This window comes from Rhinoderma darwinii, chromosome 1, assembly GCF_050947455.1.
Source record: "Rhinoderma darwinii isolate aRhiDar2 chromosome 1, aRhiDar2.hap1, whole genome shotgun sequence".
Classification (NCBI taxonomy): domain Eukaryota; kingdom Metazoa; phylum Chordata; class Amphibia; order Anura; family Rhinodermatidae; genus Rhinoderma; species Rhinoderma darwinii.
In genome coordinates, this window is record NC_134687.1 from 208565641 (window position 1) to 208586256 (window position 20616).

The window sequence follows — 20616 nt, forward strand, 5'->3', positions numbered from 1 at the left end:
CTTGGTAAATGCATTGAGGGGTGTAGTTTACAAAATGGGGTCACTTCTGGGGGGTTTCCACTGTTTTGGGCCCACAGGTGCCCAGAAACCAATCCAGCAACATCTGCACTCCAAATGGCGGTCCTTCCCTTCTGAGCCCTGCCGTTTGCCCAAACAGCAGTTTATGACCACATATGGGGTATTGCCGTACTCGGGAGAAATAGCTTTACAAATGTTGGGTTCTTTTTTTCCTTTATTTGTTGAGAAAATGAAAAAATTTGCGCTAAAGCTACGTCTTATTGAAGAAAAAGGACTGTTTTTATTTTCACTGCCTAATTCTAATAAATTCTATGAAACATCTGTGGGGTCAAAATGCTCACTACACCCCTAGATGCATTCTTCAAGAGGTGTAGTTTCCTAAATGGAGTCCCTTTTTGGGCGTTTTCATTGTTTTGTCCCCTCAGGGGCTTTGCAAATGTGACCTGGCCTCCGCAAATCATTCCTGCTAAATGTGATCTCAAAAAGTCAAATAGTGCTCTTTCCCTTCTAAGCCCTGCCGTGTGTCCAAACAGCCGTTTATTACCACATGTGGGGTATTGTTTTACTCGGGAGAAATTGCTTTACAAATTTTGTGGTGCTTTTTCTCCTTTAGTCCTTCTGGAAATGAGAAAAAATTAGCTAAACCTACATTTTCTTTGAAAAAATGTAGATTATTATTTTCAGGGCCTACTTCCAATAATTTCTGCAAAAAAACTGTGGTGTCAAATCGCTCACTATACCCCTAGATAATTTCCTCAATGGGTGTTGTTTCCAAAATGGGGTCACTTGTGGGGGGTTTCCACTGTTTTGTCCCCTCAGGGGCTTTGTAAATGTAACATGGCCTCCGCAAACCATTCCTGCTAAATTTGAGTTCCAAAAGCCAAATGGCGCTCTTTCCCTTCTCAGCCTCGCCGTGTGTCCAAACAGCCGTTTATTACCACATGTGGGGTACTGTTTTACTCGGGAGAAATTTCTTTACAAATTTTATGGTGATTTTTCTCCTTTAGTCCTTGTGGAAATGAAAAAAAATTAGCTAAACCTACATTTTATTTGAAAAAATGTAGATTTTCATTTTCACAGCCTACTTGCAAAAATTTCTGCAAAAAACCTGTGGGGTCAAAATGCTCACTATACCCCTAGATAATTTCCTCAAGGGGTATAGTTTCCAAAATGGGGTCACTTGTTTGGGGTTTTCACTGTTTTGTCCCCTCAGGGGCTTTGTAAATGTGACATGGCCTCCGCAAACCATTCCTGCTAAATGTGAACTCCAAAAGCCAAATGGCGCTCTTTCCCTTCTCAGCCACGCCGTGTCTCCAAACAACCGTTTATTACCACATGTGAGGTATTGTTTTACTCGGGAGAAATTGCTTTACAAATTTTGCGGTGCTTTTTCTCCTTTAGTCCTTGTGGAAATGAGAAAAAAAATCGCTAAACCTACATTTTCTTTGAAGAAATGTTGATTTTAATTTTCACGGCCTACTTCCAATAATTTCTGTAAAAAACCTGTGCGGTGAAAATGCTCACTACACCCCTAGATAATTTCCTTGAGGTGTCTAGTTTCCCAGATGGGGTCACTTTTGGGGGATTTTGACTGTTTTGGCACCGCAAGAGCCCTTCAAACCTGACATGGTGCCTAAAATATATTCTAACAAAAATAAGGCCCCAAAATCCACTAGGTGCTCCTTTGCTTCTGAGGCCGGTGTTTCAGTCCAGTAGCACGCTACGGCCACATGTGGGATATTTCCTAAAACTGCAAAAACTGGGCAACAAATATTGAGTTGCATTTCTCTGGTAAAACCTTCTGTGTTATAAAAAAAATTGTATTAAAAATGTATTTCTGCAGAAAAATATGAAATTTGTAAATTTCACCTCTACTTTGCTTTAATTCCTGTGAAATGTTTAAAGGGTTAAGACATTTTCTAAATGCTGTTTTGAATACTTTGAGGGGTGAAGTTTTTAAAATGGGGTGACTTTTTTGGGGTTTCTAATATATAAGGCCCTCAAAACCACTTCACAACTGAACTGGCCCCTGTAAAAATAGCCTTTTGAAATTTTCTTGAAAATGTGAGAAATTGCTGCTAAAGTTCTAAGCCTTGTGAGGTCATAGAAAAATAAAAGGATGTTCAAAAAACGATGCCAATCTAAAGTAGACATATGGGGGATGTTAATTAGCAACAATTTTGTGTATTATAACTGCCTGTCTTACAAGCAGATACATTTAAATTGAGAAAAATGCTAATTTTTGCAATTTTTCGCTAAATTTTGGTGTTTTTCACAATTAAATACTGAACATATCGAGCAAATTTTGCCAGTAACATAAAGTCCAATGTGTCACGAGAAAACAATCTCAGAATCGCTTGGATAGGTGAAAGCATTCCGGAGTTATTACCACATAAAGTGACACATGTCAGATTTGAAAAATGAGGCTCTGTCAGGAAGGTCAAAAGTGGCTAAAGAGGGAAGGGGTTAAATAAATCTTAACAGGTCTAAAATTCTGTGCTTACTAATACTATAATAAATACACAGAGCCATAGTGCCACTTGGGTAGCTCACTGAAGTGGAATCCTTAATAGGATCTGGCTATAGTAAACATATTTACTGTAGAAAAGTTTAAATAAGACATAAGTCAATCTAGTTCAGTTCCTATTCTCCTGCAATGTTGATCCATAGGAAAGCAAAGACCCCCATGAGGCAGAAGCAAATTTTTCTCATTTAGGGGAAATATTCCTTTTCCAACTCCAGATATCAGAATATTTCTGGATCCGGGCCGGCCTTAGGGTTGTGCGACCTGTGCCATTGCACAGGGCGTATCACTCCAGCAGGTGGAAGGGGGCGCTGCGCTGGCTCCCTTCCCCTGCTTGTTTCAGAAGCGACTCTGCAGCCACCTTTCCGCCCAGGCGCTTCTTCACTCAGCGGCTGCTAGCAGCGACACCAAGCATCTGGGCGCCCGTGCGGCTGCTACAGCGGCAGAGAGGCCACTATATCAGAGAAGGGAGGTAACTCCCTGCTCTGCTATCTACTATCTCCACTGTAGCTCCCTGAATGATCAGAATCCCCCAGTGGACAGGGATTCCGCTCCTGGACGGAGCGCGTGATGTCCCTGTCCATATATTGACAGAGGCATCAAGTGGAGCGCTTCAGGAGCGGAATTCCCGGCCAAAGGGGAATTCCGCTCCTTCAGGGGGCTACAGTGGCGCTATCTACAGGAAGGTGAGGGGTGCTATCTAACAGGGGGCTGTGTGGCACTACCTACAAGGGGGCTGTGTGGCACTACCTACAAGGGGCTGTGTGGCACTATTTACAGGGCTGTGTGGCACTACCTACAAGGGTCTGTGTGGCACTACCTACAAGGGGCTGTGTGGCACTATTTACAGGGCGGTGTGGCACTACCTACAAGGGTCTGTGTGGCACTACCTACAAGGGGGCTGTGTGGCAGTATTTACAGGGGGCTGTGTGGCACTACCTACAAGGGGGCTGTGTGGCACTACCTACAAGGGTGCTGTGTGGCACTATTTACAGGAGGAATCTGTGAAGGGCAGGCTGATGGTAATTTTACTGTGAATGGTGGGCTGATGGTCATTTTACTGTGAATTTTGAGGCAGATTTTTTTTGCCTTAAAAAAAACGCTGTGTGAACATACCCTACGTGTGTAGTGCTTGTTTTTAGCCATTCTCTGTCTTTCTCTGAACAATTTTTGGTAGGGGTGCCCTGAGGAAATTTTATTTTTCCAGTGGTGACTGGAGTCCGAAAAGGTTGGGAAACTCTGTACTAGGCTACAGGATCACGCCGGCCTACGCAAGGATCCTGTAGTGGAGCAGCTCAGTTTGTCGTGGGAATGAGGCCTAGGTGACTACAATTTTTTTGTTTTCGAGCACTGTCTACAAGGGGAAGGTGGGGGGCTGTATGGCACGATCTACAAGGGGGAGGTGGGGGACGTATGGCACTGTCTACAGGGAGGCTGTATGGCACAATCTGCAGAAGGGCACTATCTACAATGGGGGGGGGGGCTGTGTGTGGCAGCCAGGGGAGGGGGCATTACACTGTATTGGGGCCACTAAGCAGACATTATACTGTGTAGAGGTACTACAGGGGACAATATACTGTGTGGGCACAATTAGAGGACAAAATACTGTGTCCTTGTAGGGGTTATATTATATTATTAAATATTATTATACTGTATGGGGGCACTAAAAAGGCATTATACTGTGGGGGGCATTATACTTTTTTTATGGGGCATTTTTTTTATGATGGGGTGGGGCGCCAAAAGATAATTTCGCACAGGGCGCCATCTATCCTATGGCCAGCCCTGTTCTGGATCAACGAGTCTTTTCCAGTAATCTAGTACATATAACGTGTAATAGAATTACTATCAGGAAAGGCATCCAGGAGCTTCTTAAACTTTTTTAATAAGTTAACTATGACAACTTTCTCTGGCAGAGAGTTCTGTAGTCTCACTGTTCTTACAGTGAATAACCCTCTTCGATGCTGATGAAGCAACCTTCTCTCCTATAGACCTAGTGGATGCCTCATTGTCAGGCCTAATTCACACGAACGTGTAATACGTCCGTGTGACGGCCGTTAAAACAACGGCCGTTCACACGGCCGTTGTTCCAATGGACCGTGTGAAGGGTCCGTGAGAAAATAGGACATGTCTTATTTTTTCACGCTTCCCGCATCCCTCCATAGATTCTAGTCTAAGGGGAATGCGTGATAACGCATCCCGCAGCGCAGAGCACGGATGCACTTCGGACGTGATGCGCAACGCTCGTGTGAATAAGGCCTTATATTGACTGTCCTGGATATACAGTGAAGGAAATAAGTATTTGATCCCTTGCTGATTTTGTAAGTTTGCCCACTGTCAAAGACATGAACAGTCTAGAATTTTTAGGCTAGGTTAATTTTACCAGTGAGAGATAGATTATATAAAAAAATAAAAATAAAATCACATAGTCAAAATTATATATATTTATTTGCATTGTGCACAGAGAAATAAGTATTTGATCCCCTACCAACCATTAAGAGTTCAGCCTCTTCCAGACCAGTTACACGCTCCAAATGAACTTAGTGCCTGCATTAAAGACAGCTGTCTTAAATGGTCACCTGTATAAAAGACTCCTGTCCACGGACTCAATTAATCAGTCTGACTCTAACCTCTACAACATGGGCAAGACCAAAGAGCTTTCTAAGGATGTCAGGGACAAGATCATAGACCTGCACAAGGCTGGAATGGGCTACAAAACCATAAGTAAGACGCTGGGTGAGAAGGAGACAACTGTTGGTGCAATAGTACGAAAATGGAAGACATACAAAATGACTGTCAATCGACATCGATCTGGGGCTCCATGCAAAATCTCACCTCGTGGTGTATCCTTGATCCTGAGTAAGGTGAGAGCTCAGCCGAAAACTACACGGGGGGAAGTTGTTAATGATCTCAAGGCAGCTGGGACCACAGTCACCAAGAAAACCATTGGTAACACATTACGCCGTAATGGATTAAAATCCTGCAGTGCCCGCAAGGTCCCCCTGCTCAAGAAGGCACATGTACAGGCCCGTCTGAAGTTTGCAAATGAACATCTGGATGATTCTGAGAGTGATTGGGAGAAGGTGCTGTGGTCAGATGAGACTAAAATTGAGCTCTTTGGCATTAACTTTACTCGTCGTGTTTGGAGGAAGAGAAATGCTGCCTATGACCCAAAGAACACCGTCCCCACTGTCAAGCATGGAGGTGGAAACATTATGTTTTGGGGGTGTTTCTCTGCTAAGGGCACAGGACTACTTCACCGCATCAATGGGAGAATGGATGGAGCCATGTACCGTCAAATCCTGAGTGACAACCTCCTTCCCTCCACCAGGACATTAAAAATGGCTCGTGGCTGGGTCTTCCAGCACAACAATGACCCGAAACATACAGCCAAGGCAACAAAGGAGTGGCTCAAAAAGAAGCACATTAAGGTCATGGAGTGGCCTAGCCAGTCTCCAGACCTTAATCCCATCGAAAACTTATGGAGGGAGCTGAAGATCCGAGTTGCCAAGCGACAGCCTCGAAATCTTAATGATTTACAGATGATCTGCAAAGAGGAGTGGGCCAAAATTCCATATAACATGTGTGCAAACCTCATCATCAACTACAAAAAACGTCTGACTACTATGCTTGCCAACAAGGGTTTTGCCACCAAGTATTAAAGGAACAGTGTTACCACAAATTTTTTTTTAATATGTTAAATATGTTAGTGCTTTATTAAAAACGTTTGGATTAATTTGTGTGTTTGTGTGTTACTTTTTCTTATTTTTACACTTTTTCTTCCCTATGGGGGCTGCCATTTTTTTTTCCATTTCTGTATGTGTCGATTAACGACACATACAGACATGGAATACGGCAGCTCCAGTCCCATAGGGACTGCGAACGGGGCCCGTTCTATCCACTAACATGTACGCCGCTGTGTGGGAACGGCGCATGCGCCGCTCCCACGCAGTTCAATTTGAAATGCGCGCCGTCCGGCGCCATTTTCCTGTGGACCAGAAGTCGCGGCCGGACAGTAAGATTACTACTTCCGGTCGCGGCTTCCGGACTTGTGCACATGGAGCAGCGGCAGCAGACGGAGCGGATGGACCGGAGGGAGCGGCGGCGACTGGAGCAGGTAAGGGATTTCTATGTATGTTTGTGTTTCAGTGTGTGTTTACTACTGTATGTAAACCTTCTACACTGTGTGTTAGCTCAAAAAATGGCGACACACAGTGTAAGAGGTTAGACCGTTCAAACCCCTCGTTTCTCCCGGCACTAGCCAGGATAAAGGAGGGGGGGATGCTGAGAGCTCACTAGAGCGAGGGCTTTTTACCCAATTTTGCAGCATAAAGCAATGTGGTTGCTTTACCACATGCAATGCTGCAATTTTGGGAATGACTCCATCTAGTGACCAGCAATAGGAAATATTATAAATTAGAATCCAATTGAATCCAATTTATAATATTTCCTGACTCGTGAAAAAAATAAAATAAATTAGAACAATGTTTAATCACCTATACACTAATTGTTCAACTAAAAAAAAACAAACATGTTTTGCTGACAACACATTCCCTTTAAGTCTTGTTTGCCGAAGGGATCAAATACTTATTTCTAGGTGCACAATGTAAATAAATATATATAATTTTGACAATGTGATTTTCTTTTTCTTTTTTTATATAATCTATCTCTCACTGGTAAAATTAACCTAGCCTAAAAATTCTAGACTGTTCATGTCTTTGACAGTGGGCAAACTTACAAAATCAGCAAGGGATCAAATACTTATTTCCTTCACTGTAAATAGTTTCATCCATCTGGTGACCGCTGTAGACGACCACATTTTTATATGAAAGTTGCATAACAAAATTTGAGCAGAATTTTACTGTGACTTGATTTCGCAATGAAGACACAAAATAATTGCACTGTGATTCACACGGATCATATTTTATTTTCTGGCCTTAAAAACACCCTCCCCTCTTTCACTCTCAGTGATAACTGACAGTATTTGGAATGTTTTTCAGAAAACAATTGACCATGGTGTTAGGCAATGGCCAGATTTACTATGACTGGGGTTTCATACACCAGTCTTAGGCCTTATTCACGCGAATGTGTTAAACGTCCATGTGACGGTCGTTGAAACAACGGCCGTCACACAGACCTATATAATTCAATGTGGCCATTCACACGGCCGTTGTTTCAACGGACCGTGTCAAGGGTCCGTGAGAAAATAGGACATGTCCTATTTTTTCACGCTTTACACATCCCTCTATAGACTCTATTATCGCTCTTTGCCCGATAATTGCCTAGTGTAAAAGGGCCCTTAGGGACAGTCATAAGGAAAGGCAGTTACACGTACCATAGTTTATGTAAAGGATTTCAACAATACATAGTGCACTCTATCACATCCAAAAGAAAAATATAAAGGTGCATAGGTTAGAAGAATATAAACAAAATTAAAACTTCTACAACCAAACAGCACCGATGCCTGTTAAAAGAAAATAGGTTAGAGCCCACAAAGCTATATCTAAGTACCGTCTATAATGTAATAAGTGTGTAAGTAGGGTGGTGGGGAATTTCCGCTAAATGAATAAGGTCCATCGCTCCCATTCGGAAACACATGTGGATCTTTGGCCATTAGATTTTGCAAATATAAGTTCATATTGTAATTGTGTTTCTACTTTCTTAAGAACCTCTGAGACGGTACAAGTGTTTATACACTTTTCCATTTGGAAGCTAAGCACAAGCGAGTGGCTGTTAGAACATTCAAAACTGTCCAGCTGTGTCTACCGGAATAAGATTAAGATTGTGAATATGGCCCTGTTCACATCAGCGTTGCCCTTCTGTTGAGGGGTTCCGTCGGAGGTTTCCATCGGGTTAACCCCTCAACGGAAAGGCAAACGGAAACTTTAGGTTTCATTTGCATAACCATTGATCTCAATGGTGACGGAAACTTTGCTAATGATTTCTGTTTGTCACCGGTGTGAACGGGTTCCGTTGTTTTGACGGAATCAATAGCGCAATCGAGTACGAAATTGATTCCCTCAAAACAACGGAACCTGTTCACAACAGTGACAAACGGGAACCATTAGCAAAGTTTCCGTCACCATTGAGATCAATGGTGATGCAAACGGAACCTAACGTTTCCGTTTGCCTTTCCGTTGAGGGGTTAACCCGATGGAAACCTCCGACGGAACCCCTCAACAGAAGGGCAATGCTGATGTGAACAGGCCCTAACTTTATGTCTATGTATTAAATACAACCAGAGACACACCATTGCAAGACATTGACATTTTTTAATAGTTTTGTTCTAAAACACTTTCTTCAGTCAATCAGTATAATTTAATACCCATCGCCACTTTTATTTGTCTGAATATGATTACTCTTTGTTTTATAAATTCTTTATTTATGATTTTATAATACAAAAAAGGGAGGACTAGCAGTAACAGAGAAAATATTTTTTGCTGAACAATAGGCGTTGTTCAAATTTAATACCTAGATAATCAACTACAAAGCACATACCCATAAGCATACAGCTATGCACAGGTATAAACACGCATATATATGCTTATTTTAATCCTTTGGCGACATACAACGTACTATTAGGTTGGATGTACGCCATCATAATATGGCAGGAGCTGAGCCCACACCATACGTAAGATTCAAACAGCTGACGCCGGCCGTTAACACCTAGGCGTACCACGACGCAACTGTACGCCCTGATGGATATAAATAGTTTCATCCATCTGGTGACCGCTGTAGACGACCACATTTTTATATGGTTGTGGCTACACAGACTGGTTGAGCGACACTACGTCAACTGAAAGTTGCATAACAAAATTTGAGCACAATTTTACTGTGACTTGATGTCGCAATGAAGACACAAAATAATTTCACTGTGACTCACATGGATCATATTTTATTTTCTGTCCTTAAAAACACCCTCCCCTCTTTCACTCTCAGTGATAACTGACAGTATTTGGAATGTTTTTCAGAAAACAATTGACCATGGTGTTAGGCAATGGACAGATTTACTATGACTGGGGTTTCATACACCAGTCTTAGGCCTTATTCACGCAAATGTGTTAAACGTCCATGTGACGGTCGTTGAAACAACGTCCGTCACACAGACCTGTATAATTCAATGTGGCCATTCACACGGCCGTTGTTTCAACGGACCGTGTCAAGGGTCCGTGAGAAAATAGGACATGTCCTATGTTTTCACGCTTCACGCATCCCTCCAAAGACTCCAGTCTATGGGGGATGTGTGATAACGCGTCCCACAGCGCAGAGCACGGATGCACCTCGGACGTGAAAACTGCCTTTTCATGTCCGAGATTCGCAACACCCGTGGGCATCTAGCCTTACAATGTAGGCTGCTGGAGTAAAATGCAATGGCTCTTAATAAATTTGTTACATCTTGGACTGTCCTTGTGCCTCAAAATAAAATCTACCCCGGATACGAGCTGCCATAGATTTGCACTATAATCTGGCATAAATTATAATAAATTTGTCGTGCCACCCCTTTTGCTAAGTGTGGAAGTAAAGAAGTTTTGCACAACCAAAAAAAATGTTTGCTACAAAAAAAGATCCCTGTATCTCAATAAGGCAGGTTCCACATAGTGGTACTACAGACACACTTAGCATCCATAATACAGTCACAACAGCACAGTTTGGGGGTGTGTGGTGGTTGACTGTGTGAGGCCATGCTATGCAGTTGTAATCCAGATGATAAAATGTGACTGTATTATGACTGTGTAAAAGCAACCTAACCTAAATCTTACATGGTGGGAGTGGCACATAGAGATTTAAAATAAGCCTAATTTTCAAGTATGAGGAGAAAGAGGGTTTCACAGTTTGAAAATAAGTAAACTTCATCCCCAAATGCCCTTATTCCAATCCTTAATCCATGAACCATGCTTGATTTTCTTTCCTTTGTACACAACACAGCTGATTACATACATAAAAATAGTCTCTTTTAGCAATACTGAATGATATTTGAGACCTTTTTCGGTAACCAAGTGTACAAACACAATAAAAAAAAGAAATTAAGCAGGGATCAGATATTACGGAAGGAATAAAGACAAATATAGTTTTAACATAGTTTGCTAATCTGTGGAAAGTTTTTACAGCATATAAACAGCGTTATTTTGTCCGTCAAAACAGTGGACATCATGCGGGAAACCCAACAGAACCCATCAAAATGAATGGGTTCCGACGGTCGCTGTTGGTTTCCGCCATGTGATGTATCCGCGGCTGACCCGATCGCAGATGTGAATGAAGCCTAACTCATGTGCTGACGATGTGTCTGGTTAATAGAAATCATGGTAGAACACAATAATAATCTACATAACATGAAAGCGAATTCTAGCCACAAACATTTATTACCTATCAACGGTAATAAATGTTAGCTCAGTGGGTCCAGCCGCTGGGACCCACCTCGATCGATAAGTCATGATATTCTATATAAAAAAAAATATATATAAAAGGAGTTCTATTTATCTGCTATTGTCTAACTTTCAATGTTCCCTTGTCCACACACTCTGGGTCCTACAGCTTTACCACACACTTAGAAATTATAATTAGACACAGAGGTAAAGACAAATTTGTGACTATGGTAATCTCCAAAAAACTAAAGCCAAAATAAAAATGTCTGTTCGCTGTAAGGAGAATGTAGGTCCCCTAGTGTGGGTCCTTTTTGGGACAAGACATTTGGAAGCTGTATCTCTCATAATAAATCACAAATTTTGCGGCTATGAACAAATTATTAATAGGTATTATTTTTATAATGTACCCATATGTCCTTATGATAATTTGTCCTAGTAGTCCAGAAGATAACATATGTATGGAGTGCAGCTAATGATAACATGACTGGAAAATAACAATCTACTAATGTATCTTCTAAATAGTAAGAAACATAATATTCTTACTTTACCTTGTTTATATCCCATAAGACAAGAACACTCTGCAACTTGGCAAATTCAAGGGCAGTAAGTCGTCCAATACCGTGACCAGATCCAGTGATCAAAACAATATCTCCACTGACAGATTTTCTTTTTGCTGGTATAAACAACTTGATAAACGCCTCCAGATAGGCGTAAATTGCAATGAAAAAAAGAGCTATATAGTCTAATATGACATTCATGTTTCCCCTTGAAGTCTAAGTGCAAAAATGTCCACGTCAGGAGAATTTCAGCTGAACTTATAATACAGTACTGATTCTACTGAATAAACTTGCAAAGGTGCCAAAACGTTAGAGCAGCCAGGCATACCATGTAAGAGAATTAGTCAATAGATTGTGAAATAATCAACATCTCTTGGCAGATTCTTAGGCATAGCTTTTAAATTAAGTGGAAAAAAAAACAAAAAAACATTGGTATCAGAATTGTATGCACCTACTTACCAAACAATGAAGTTGTTACGTTTTCACAGACTAGAAAATATCTTTATACATGTTTTTCTTCTGTTTTTCTGTTTTAAAAAACAACAAAGTTTTTATTGATTTTTCGGGCAGTACAATAAAAGGTAATTCAAGACATACTAGGTACAGTGAAGGAAATAAGTATTTGATCCCTTGCTGATTTTGTAAGTTTGCCCACTGTCAAAGACATGAACAGTCTAGAATTTTTAGGCTAGGTTAATTTTACCAGTGAGAGATAGATTATATATATAAAAAAAAAAAAAAAATCACATTGTCAAAATTATACATATTTATTTGCATTGTGCACAGAGAAATAAGTATTTGATCCCTTTGACAAACAAGACTTAATACTTGGTGGCAAAACCCTTGTTGGCAAGCACAGCAGTCAGACTTTTTTTGTAGTTGATGATGAGGTTTGCACACATGTTAGATGGAATTTTGGCCCACTCCTCTTTGCAGATCATCTGTAAATCATTAAGATTTCGAGGCTGTCGCTTGGCAACTCGGATCTTCAGCTCCCTCCATAAGTTTTCGATGGGATTAAGGTCTGGAGACTGGCTAGGCCACTCCATGACCTTAATGTGCTTCTTTTTGAGCCACTCCTTTGTTGCCTTGGCTGTATGTTTCGGGTTATTGTTGTGCTGGAAGACGCAGCCACGAGCCATTTTTAATGTCCTGGTGGAGGGAAGGAGGTTGTCACTCAGGATTTGACGGTACATGGCTCCATCCATTCTCCCATTGATGCGGTGAAGTAGTCACTTCTGTGACGTCACTCACAGGTCCTGCATCGTGACGGCCACATCGGCACCAGAGGCTACAGTTGATTCTGCAGCAGCATCAGCGTTTGCAGGTAAGATCGACTTACCTGCAAACGGTGATGCTGCTGCAGAATCAACTGTAGCCTCTGGTGCCGATGTGGCTGTCACGATGCAGGACCTGTGAGTGACGTCACAGATCTGCACTGTCAGAAGCTGGGCGTTCTGAAGAGAAGAGGATGTTACTTCTCTTCAGAGCGCCCAGCTAGTGAAAGTATTAAAAACGCCCCGATGTACGCACATAATACACGCCCACTTGGACTTTTACTTTTAAACACACCCACTTGGACTTTTGCAAGCCTCATTTGCATAACTACAAAAATGGTCATAACTTGGCCAAAAATGCTCGTTTTTTTAAAATAAAAACGTTACTGTAATCTACATTGCAGCGCCTATCTGCTGCAATAGCAGATAGGGGTTGCAAAATCTGGTGACAGAGCCTCTTTAAGACAGCTGTCTTTAATGCAGGCACCAAGTTGATTTGGAGCGTGTAACTGGTCTGGAGGAGGCTGAACTCTTAATGGTTGGTAGGGGATCAAATACTTATTTCTCTGTGCACAAAGCAAATAAACATATGTAATTTTGACAATGTGATTTTCTGTTTCTTTTTTAATATAATCTATCTCTCACTGGTAAAATTAACCTAGCCTAAAAATTCTAGACTGTTCATGACTTTGACAGTGGGAAAACTTACAAAATCAGCAAGGGATCAAATACTTATTCCCTTCACTGTATATCATGTGGTTCATTTCAGATACACATCAGAGTAGAAAGCGAGTGTACACAGCAAGGGTCCTTTTACACTAGCCAATTTTGGCCGTAACAACAAGCGCAGATCAACGAGACTTTTCACAAGGAGATATTTTGGGGACGAGCTATCATTACTATGATCACTCGTCCCCACACATTACTATCATGTCCTCAGCACACCTATCTGTTTAAACATAATGTTTTCGGCATTTAAAACAATGCGATCAGCCGATGTACGAGCTATTAGGGTATGTTCACACGGCCAAATTTCAGACGTATACGAGGCGTATTATGCCTCGTTTTACGTCTGAAAATATGGCTACAATACGTCGGCAAACATCTGCCCATTCATTTGAATGGGTTTGCCGACGTACTGTGCAGACGACCTGTTATTTACGAGTCGTCGTTTGACAGCTGTCAAACGACGACCCGTAAATTTACTGCCTCGGCAAAGAAGTGCAGGGCACTTCTTTGCCACGTAATTTGAGCCGTTCTTCATTGAAATCAATGAAGCACAGCTCAAGGTTTACGAGCGTCTCAGACGCCTCGTAAATTACGAGGAGGAGCTTTTACGTGTGAAACGAGGCAGCTGTTAACAGTCTGTCTTTTCACACGTAACTGCCTCTCAGCGTGTGAACATACCCTAACTCGTTCATCGCCGATCGTTGCCCTGTTCACATAGGGCAATAATCGGGAACGAGGGCCCTTAGGGACAGTCATAAGGAAAGGCAGTTACACGTACCATAGTTTATGTAAAGGATTTCAACAATACATAGTGCACTCTATCACATCCAAAAGAAAAATATAAAGGTGCATAGGTTAGAAGAATATAAACAAAATTAAAACTTCTACAAACAAACAGCACCGATGCCTGTTAAAAGAAAATAGGTTAGAGCCCACAAAGCTATATCTAAGTACCGTCTATAATGTAGTAAGTGTGTAAGTAGGGTGGTGGGGAATTTCCGCTAAATGAATAAGGTCCACCGCTCCCATTCGGAAACACATGTGGATCTTTGGCCATTAGATGTTGCAAATATAAGTTCATATTGTAATTGTGTTTCTACTTTCTTAAGAACCTCTGAGACGGTACAAGTGTTTATACACTTTTCCATTTGGAAGCTAAGCACAAGCGAGTGGCTGTTAGAACATGCAAAACTGTCCAGCTGTGTCTACCGGAATAAGATTAAGATTGTGAATATGGCCCTGTTCACATCAGCATTGCCCTTCTGTTGAGGGGTTCCGTAGGAGGTTTCCATCGGGTTAACCACTCAACGGAAATGCAAACGGAAACCTTAGGTTCCGTTTGCATCACCATTGATCTCAATGGTGACGGAAACTTTGCTAATGATTTCTGTTTGTCACCATTGTGAATGGGTTCGGTTGTTTTGACAGAATCAATAGCGCAATCGAGTACGAAATTGATTCCATCAAAACAACGGAACCTGTTCCCAACGGTGACAAACGGAAACCATTAGCAAAGTTTCCGTCACCATTGAGATCAATGGTGATGCAAACGGAACCTAAGGTTTCCGTTTGCCTCTCCGTTGAGGGGTTAACCCGATGGAAACCTCCGACGGAACCCCTCAACAGAAGGGCAATGCTGATGTGAACAGGCCCTAACTTTATGTTTATGTATTAAATACAACCAGAGACACACCATTGCAGGACTTTGCCATTTTTTAATAGTTTTGTTCTAAACCACTTTCTTCAGACAATCAGTATAATTTAATACCCATCGCCACCTTTATTTGTCTTAGTATGATCACTCTTTGTTTTATAAATTCTTTATTTATGATTTTGTAATACAAAAAAGGGAGGACTAGCAGTAACAGAGAAAATATTTTTGCTGAACAATAGGCGTTGTTCAAATTTAACCCCTTCGCGCTCAGGTCAGTAATAGTACGTCCTGCTAAGTAGAACGTTCGCGCTCAGGTCAGTACTATTACTGACCTGAGTAAACACGGCGCCATCTTTCCCCGGCGCGTGTCTGAGCTGTGATACCTGCTGTTTCCGACAGCAGGCTATCACAGCTTAGTGTGCAGGGACCGATCGCGGTGGTCCCCGCCGATTAACCCCTTAGAAGCCGCGTTCAATAGCGATCGCGGCTTCTTAGGGGTTAAGCTGCCATCGCCGGCCTGCTACACGATAGCGGGCCGTGATGGCTACTATGGCAACCAGAATCCTAACAATGGACTCTGGCTATGCCATCGACGGAAGCCTAGTGGGTCCCGACAAAATCAGGACCCACTATGCTTGCTGTCAGCGAACAGCTGACAGCTCTAATACACTGCACTACGCATGTAGTGCAGTGTATTAGAATAGCGATCAGGGCCTCCTGCTCTCATGTCCCCTAGTGGGACAAAGTAAAAAAAGTGTGAAAAAGTAAAAAAAAGTTGTGTAAAAATAAGAAAATAAAAGATTTAAAAGTAATAAAAGTAAAAGTCCCCCTTTTTCCCTTATCAGTTCTTTATTATTAATAAAAATATATAAATAAACAAATAAACTATACATAATTGGTATCGCCGCGTCCGTAACGTCCTGAACTACAAAACGATGTCGTTATTTATCCCGCGCGGTGAACGCCGTAAGAGAAAATAATAATAAACCGTACCACAATCACAATTGTTTGGTCACTTCACCTCCCAAAAAATGGAATAAAAAGAGATCAAAAAGTCGCATGTACCTAAAAATGGTACTGATCGAAACTACAGTTCGTTACGCAAAAAATAAGTCCTCGCACGGCTTTCCTGATGGAAAAATAAAACAGTTATGGCTCTTAGAATAAGGTAACACAAAAAATAAATTATATTTTACAAAATGTATTTTATTGTGCAAACGCCATAAGACATAAAAAAAAACTATAAACATCTGATATCGCCGTAATCGTATCGCCCCGCAGAATAAAGTGAATATGTCATTTATAGCGCACGGTGAACGCTGTAAAAAAAATAGAATAAAAAACAATAGTAAAATTGCTGTTTTTTTAGTCACCGCGCCACCTAAAAATAGAATAAAAACTGATCAAAAAGCCGCATGCACCCCAAGAAAACTACAATGGATTCCTCAAGGGGTCTAGTTTCCAAAAAGGGGTCACTTTTGGGGGGTTTCCACTGTTTTAGCACCACAAGACCTCTTCAAACCGGACATGGTGCCTAATAAATTAAATTAAATTAATTAAATGTCACCTCTACTGCTCTAAATTCCTGTGAAACGCCTAAAGGGTTAATAAACTTTTTAAATGCTGTTGTGAATACTTTGAGGGGTCTAGTTTCTGAAATGGGGTGTTTGATAAGGGTGTCTAATATATGGGCCCCTCAAAGCAACTTCAGAACTGAGCTGGAAACTAAAAAATAAAATAAAAATGAGGCAATACTTCGCTTCTTACATTATACTGATAATGAGCCGTGCCCACCCCGAGATGGCCCCAGTTTTGACCGTTTGTATAAACGGAGACCCCTATTAGACCGTTTCAGTGCCCGGTTTTCCCAGCATTCACCCCCGAGAAGTGTATTTCTATAGATGAATCCCTGGTACATTTGAAAGGGAGGCTTCAATTCCGCGAGTACCTGCCGGGTAAGAGGGCAAGGTATGGCGTGAAGATGTATTAGCTGTGCGAGAGTGCATCAGGGTATACCTACAAATTTAGGATATATGAAGGGAAGGACACCAGTTCTCAGCCCCCAGAATGCCCCCCCTTACTGGGAGTTAATACAAAAATTGTGTGGGATTTGGTGCACCCACTGCTGGACCAGGGTTACCACCTCTACCTGGATAATTTTTATACCAGCGTCCCACTCTTCAACTGCCTCGCTTCCAGAAGTCCTGCGGCATGCGGCACTGCTAGAAGAAACCTGAGAGGCCTCCCTACGACTCTGCTTGGGCAAACACTCAGAAGGGGTGAGAGCAGGGCACAATCTAGCAGCAACATATTGTGTGTCAAGTACAAGACCAGGGAGATGCCACACCAGTACCCATGTACCTGTACGAGGAACCAGTACAGGGACCCCCAAACTAGACTGCATCCTGGACTACAATAGGTACATGGGAGGGGTGGACTTGTCAGATCAAGTCCTGAAGCCTTACAGTACTTCTGGAAGCGGGGCCACAGGCATCGTACCAGGGCAACACTTTTTAGGAGAAGTTCCCCAAACTGGCAAGAAGGGAAAAAGTCAAAAGAGGTGCAGAGTCTGCTATAAGAGGGGGATAAGGAAGGACACAATATATCAATGTGACGCGTGTCCCGAAAAACCAGAGCTCTGTATGAAAGAGTGTTTTCAAATTTATCATCCATCCCTTTATTTTTAATTTACCCCAGTTTTACTCGCTCTGATCCACTTCGCACAGCTTACCCCTCCTCATCTTTCCCCTCTGAGCCCTGCTGTGTGTCCAGGCAGCTGATAACAGCCACATGTAGGGTATTGCCGTACCCGGGAGAGCCAACATTACAGTTTATGGGGTGTAGGTCTCCGGTGGCACATGCTGGGCACAATATATCGGACACTGACATGGCATATATATAGAAAATTGCAAATCTCACTCTGCACCATCTGCTGCGCATTATCTTTTACACAATACCTGTGGGGTCAAAATGCTCACTACACCTCTAGATGAATTCCTTAAGGGGTGTCGTTTTTAAAACGGGGTCACTTCTCGGGGGTTTCAACTGTACTGATACCTCAGGGGCTTCTGCACACACGACTTAGCACCAGAAAATTCCCAGTAGGCCACATGGTGGTCCTTTCCTTCTGAGCTCTCCCATGGGCCCAAACGGCAGTTTATCACCACAAATAGGGTATTGCCACACTCAGGACAAATTGGGCAACAAAATGCGGTATTTTATTCCTTGTGAAAATAAGAAATTTTGAGCCAAAACTACCTCTTATTGGAAAAAATATTTTTTTTTTTAATTCACAGCCCAATTCAAATAAATTCTGTGAAAAAACTGTGGGGTCTAAATGGTCACAACACCCATAAATAAATTCTTTGAGGGGTGTAGTTTCCAAAATGGGGTGACTTCTGGTGGGTTTCCATTGCTTTGATACCTTTGGGGCTCTGCAAATGCGACATGGCACCCGAAAACCAATCCAGCAAAATCTGGGCTCCAAAGAACACATAGCGCTCCTTTCCTTCTGAGGCCTCCCATGGGCCCAAACGGCAGTTTATCACCACAAATGGGGTATTGCCGCACTCAGGACAAATTGGGCAACAAATTGGGGTATTTTATTCCTTGTGAAAATAAGAAATTTTGAGCCAAAACTACCTCTTATTGGAAAAAATTTCATTTTTTTGAATTCACAGCCCAATTCAAATAAATTCTGTGAAAAAACTGTGGAGTCTAAATGGTCACAACACCCATAAATGAATTCCTTGAGGGGTATAGTTTCCAAAATGGGGTCACTTCTGGTGGGTTTCCATTGCTTTGATACCTTTGGGGCTCTGCAAATGCGACATGGCACCCGAAAACCAATCCAGCAAAATCTCTGCTCCAAAGAACACATAGCGCTCCTTTCCTTCTAATACCTCCCATGGGCCCAAACGGCAGTTTATGGCCACAAATAGGGTATTGCCGCACTCAGGACAAATTTGGCAACAAAATGGGGTATTTTATTCGTTGTGAAAATAAGACATTTTGAGCCAAAACTACATCTTATTGGAAAAAAGTTTTTCTTTTTAAATTCACAGCCCAATTCAAATAAGTTCTGTGAAAAAACTGTGGGGTCTAAATGGTCACAACACCCATAAATAAATTCCTTGAGGGGTTTTGTTTCCAAAATGGGGTCACTTTTGGTGGGTTTCCATTGCTTTGATACCTCTGAGGCTCTGCAAATGCGACATGGCACCCGAAAACCAATACAGCAAAATCTGGACTCCAACAAACACATAGCGCTCCTTTCCTTCTGAGCCCTCCCATGGGCCCAAACGGCAGTTTATCACCACAAATGGGGTATTGCCGCACTCAGGACAAATTGGGCAACAAAATGGGGCATTTTGTTCCCTGTGAAAATAAGAAATTCTGATCAAAAATGACATCTTATTGGAAAAATTGTCATTCTTTTAATTTCACAGCCCAATTCAAATACGCGCTGTGAAAAAACTACGGGGTCAAAATGGTAACAATAACCATAAATTAATTCCTTGAGGGGTGCAGTTTCCAAAATGGGGTCAGTTTTGGGGGATTCCTACTGTTTTGGCACCTCAACACCTCTCCAAACCTGGCATGCTGCCTAAAATATATGCTAATAAAAAAGCACCACCAAAATGCACTAGGTGCTTCTTTGCTTCTGGGGCTTGTGTTTTATTCCACGAGCGCACTAGAGCCACATGTGGGACATTTCTAAAAACTGCAGAATCTGGACAATACATATTTAGTTGTGTTTCTCTGGTAAAACCTTCTTTGTTACAGAAAAAAAATAGAATAAAATTGAAATTCAGAAATAAAAACGAAATTTGCAAATTTCACCTCCACTTTGCTTCAATTCCTGTGAAATGCCTGAAGGGTTAAACAACTTTCTAAATGCTGTTTTGAATACTTTGAGGGGTCTAGTTTTTAAAATGGGGTGCTTTATGGGGGTTTCTAATACATAGGCTCCTCAAAGCCACTTCAGAACTGAACAGGTACCTTAAAAAAAAGGCTTTTGAAATTTTCTTAAAAATATGAGAAATTGCTGTTTATGTTCTAAGCCTTGTAACGTCCAAGAAAAATAAAATAATGTTCTAAAAACGATGCCAATCTAAAGTAGACATATGGGAAATGTGAACTAGTAACTATTTTGGGTGGTATAACCGTCTGTTTTTCAAGCAGATGCATTTAAATTCTGAAAAATGCTATTTTTTCTAAATTTTCTCTAAATTTTGCAATTTTTCTCAAATAAAGACTGAATATAACGACCAATTTTTACCACGAACATGAAGCCCAAAGTGTCACGAGAAAACAATCTCGGAATCGCTTGCATAGGTTTAAGCATTCCGACGTTATTACCACATAAAGTGAAATATGTCAGATTTGAAAAATGGGCTCTGAGCCTTAAGGCCCAAACTAGGCTGCGTCCTTAAGGGGTTAATACCTAGATAATCAACTACAAAGCACATACCCATAAGCATACAGCTATGCACAG

General features: G+C 41.7%; 1 protein-coding gene across 1 annotated transcript in view; it reads right to left on the reverse strand.

The window, feature by feature from the left end:
* LOC142759228 (17-beta-hydroxysteroid dehydrogenase 13-like) overlaps positions 1-11720 on the reverse strand; it is a 55116-nt gene extending 43396 nt beyond the window's left edge. Inside the window, exon 1 of the mRNA XM_075861189.1 lies at positions 11451-11720. Coding sequence (XP_075717304.1) covers positions 11451-11660 — 210 coding nt within the window. The 5' untranslated portion in view covers positions 11661-11720. The remainder of the gene's footprint in view (positions 1-11450) is intronic.
* Between the last annotated feature and the right edge of the window lie 8896 nt (positions 11721-20616).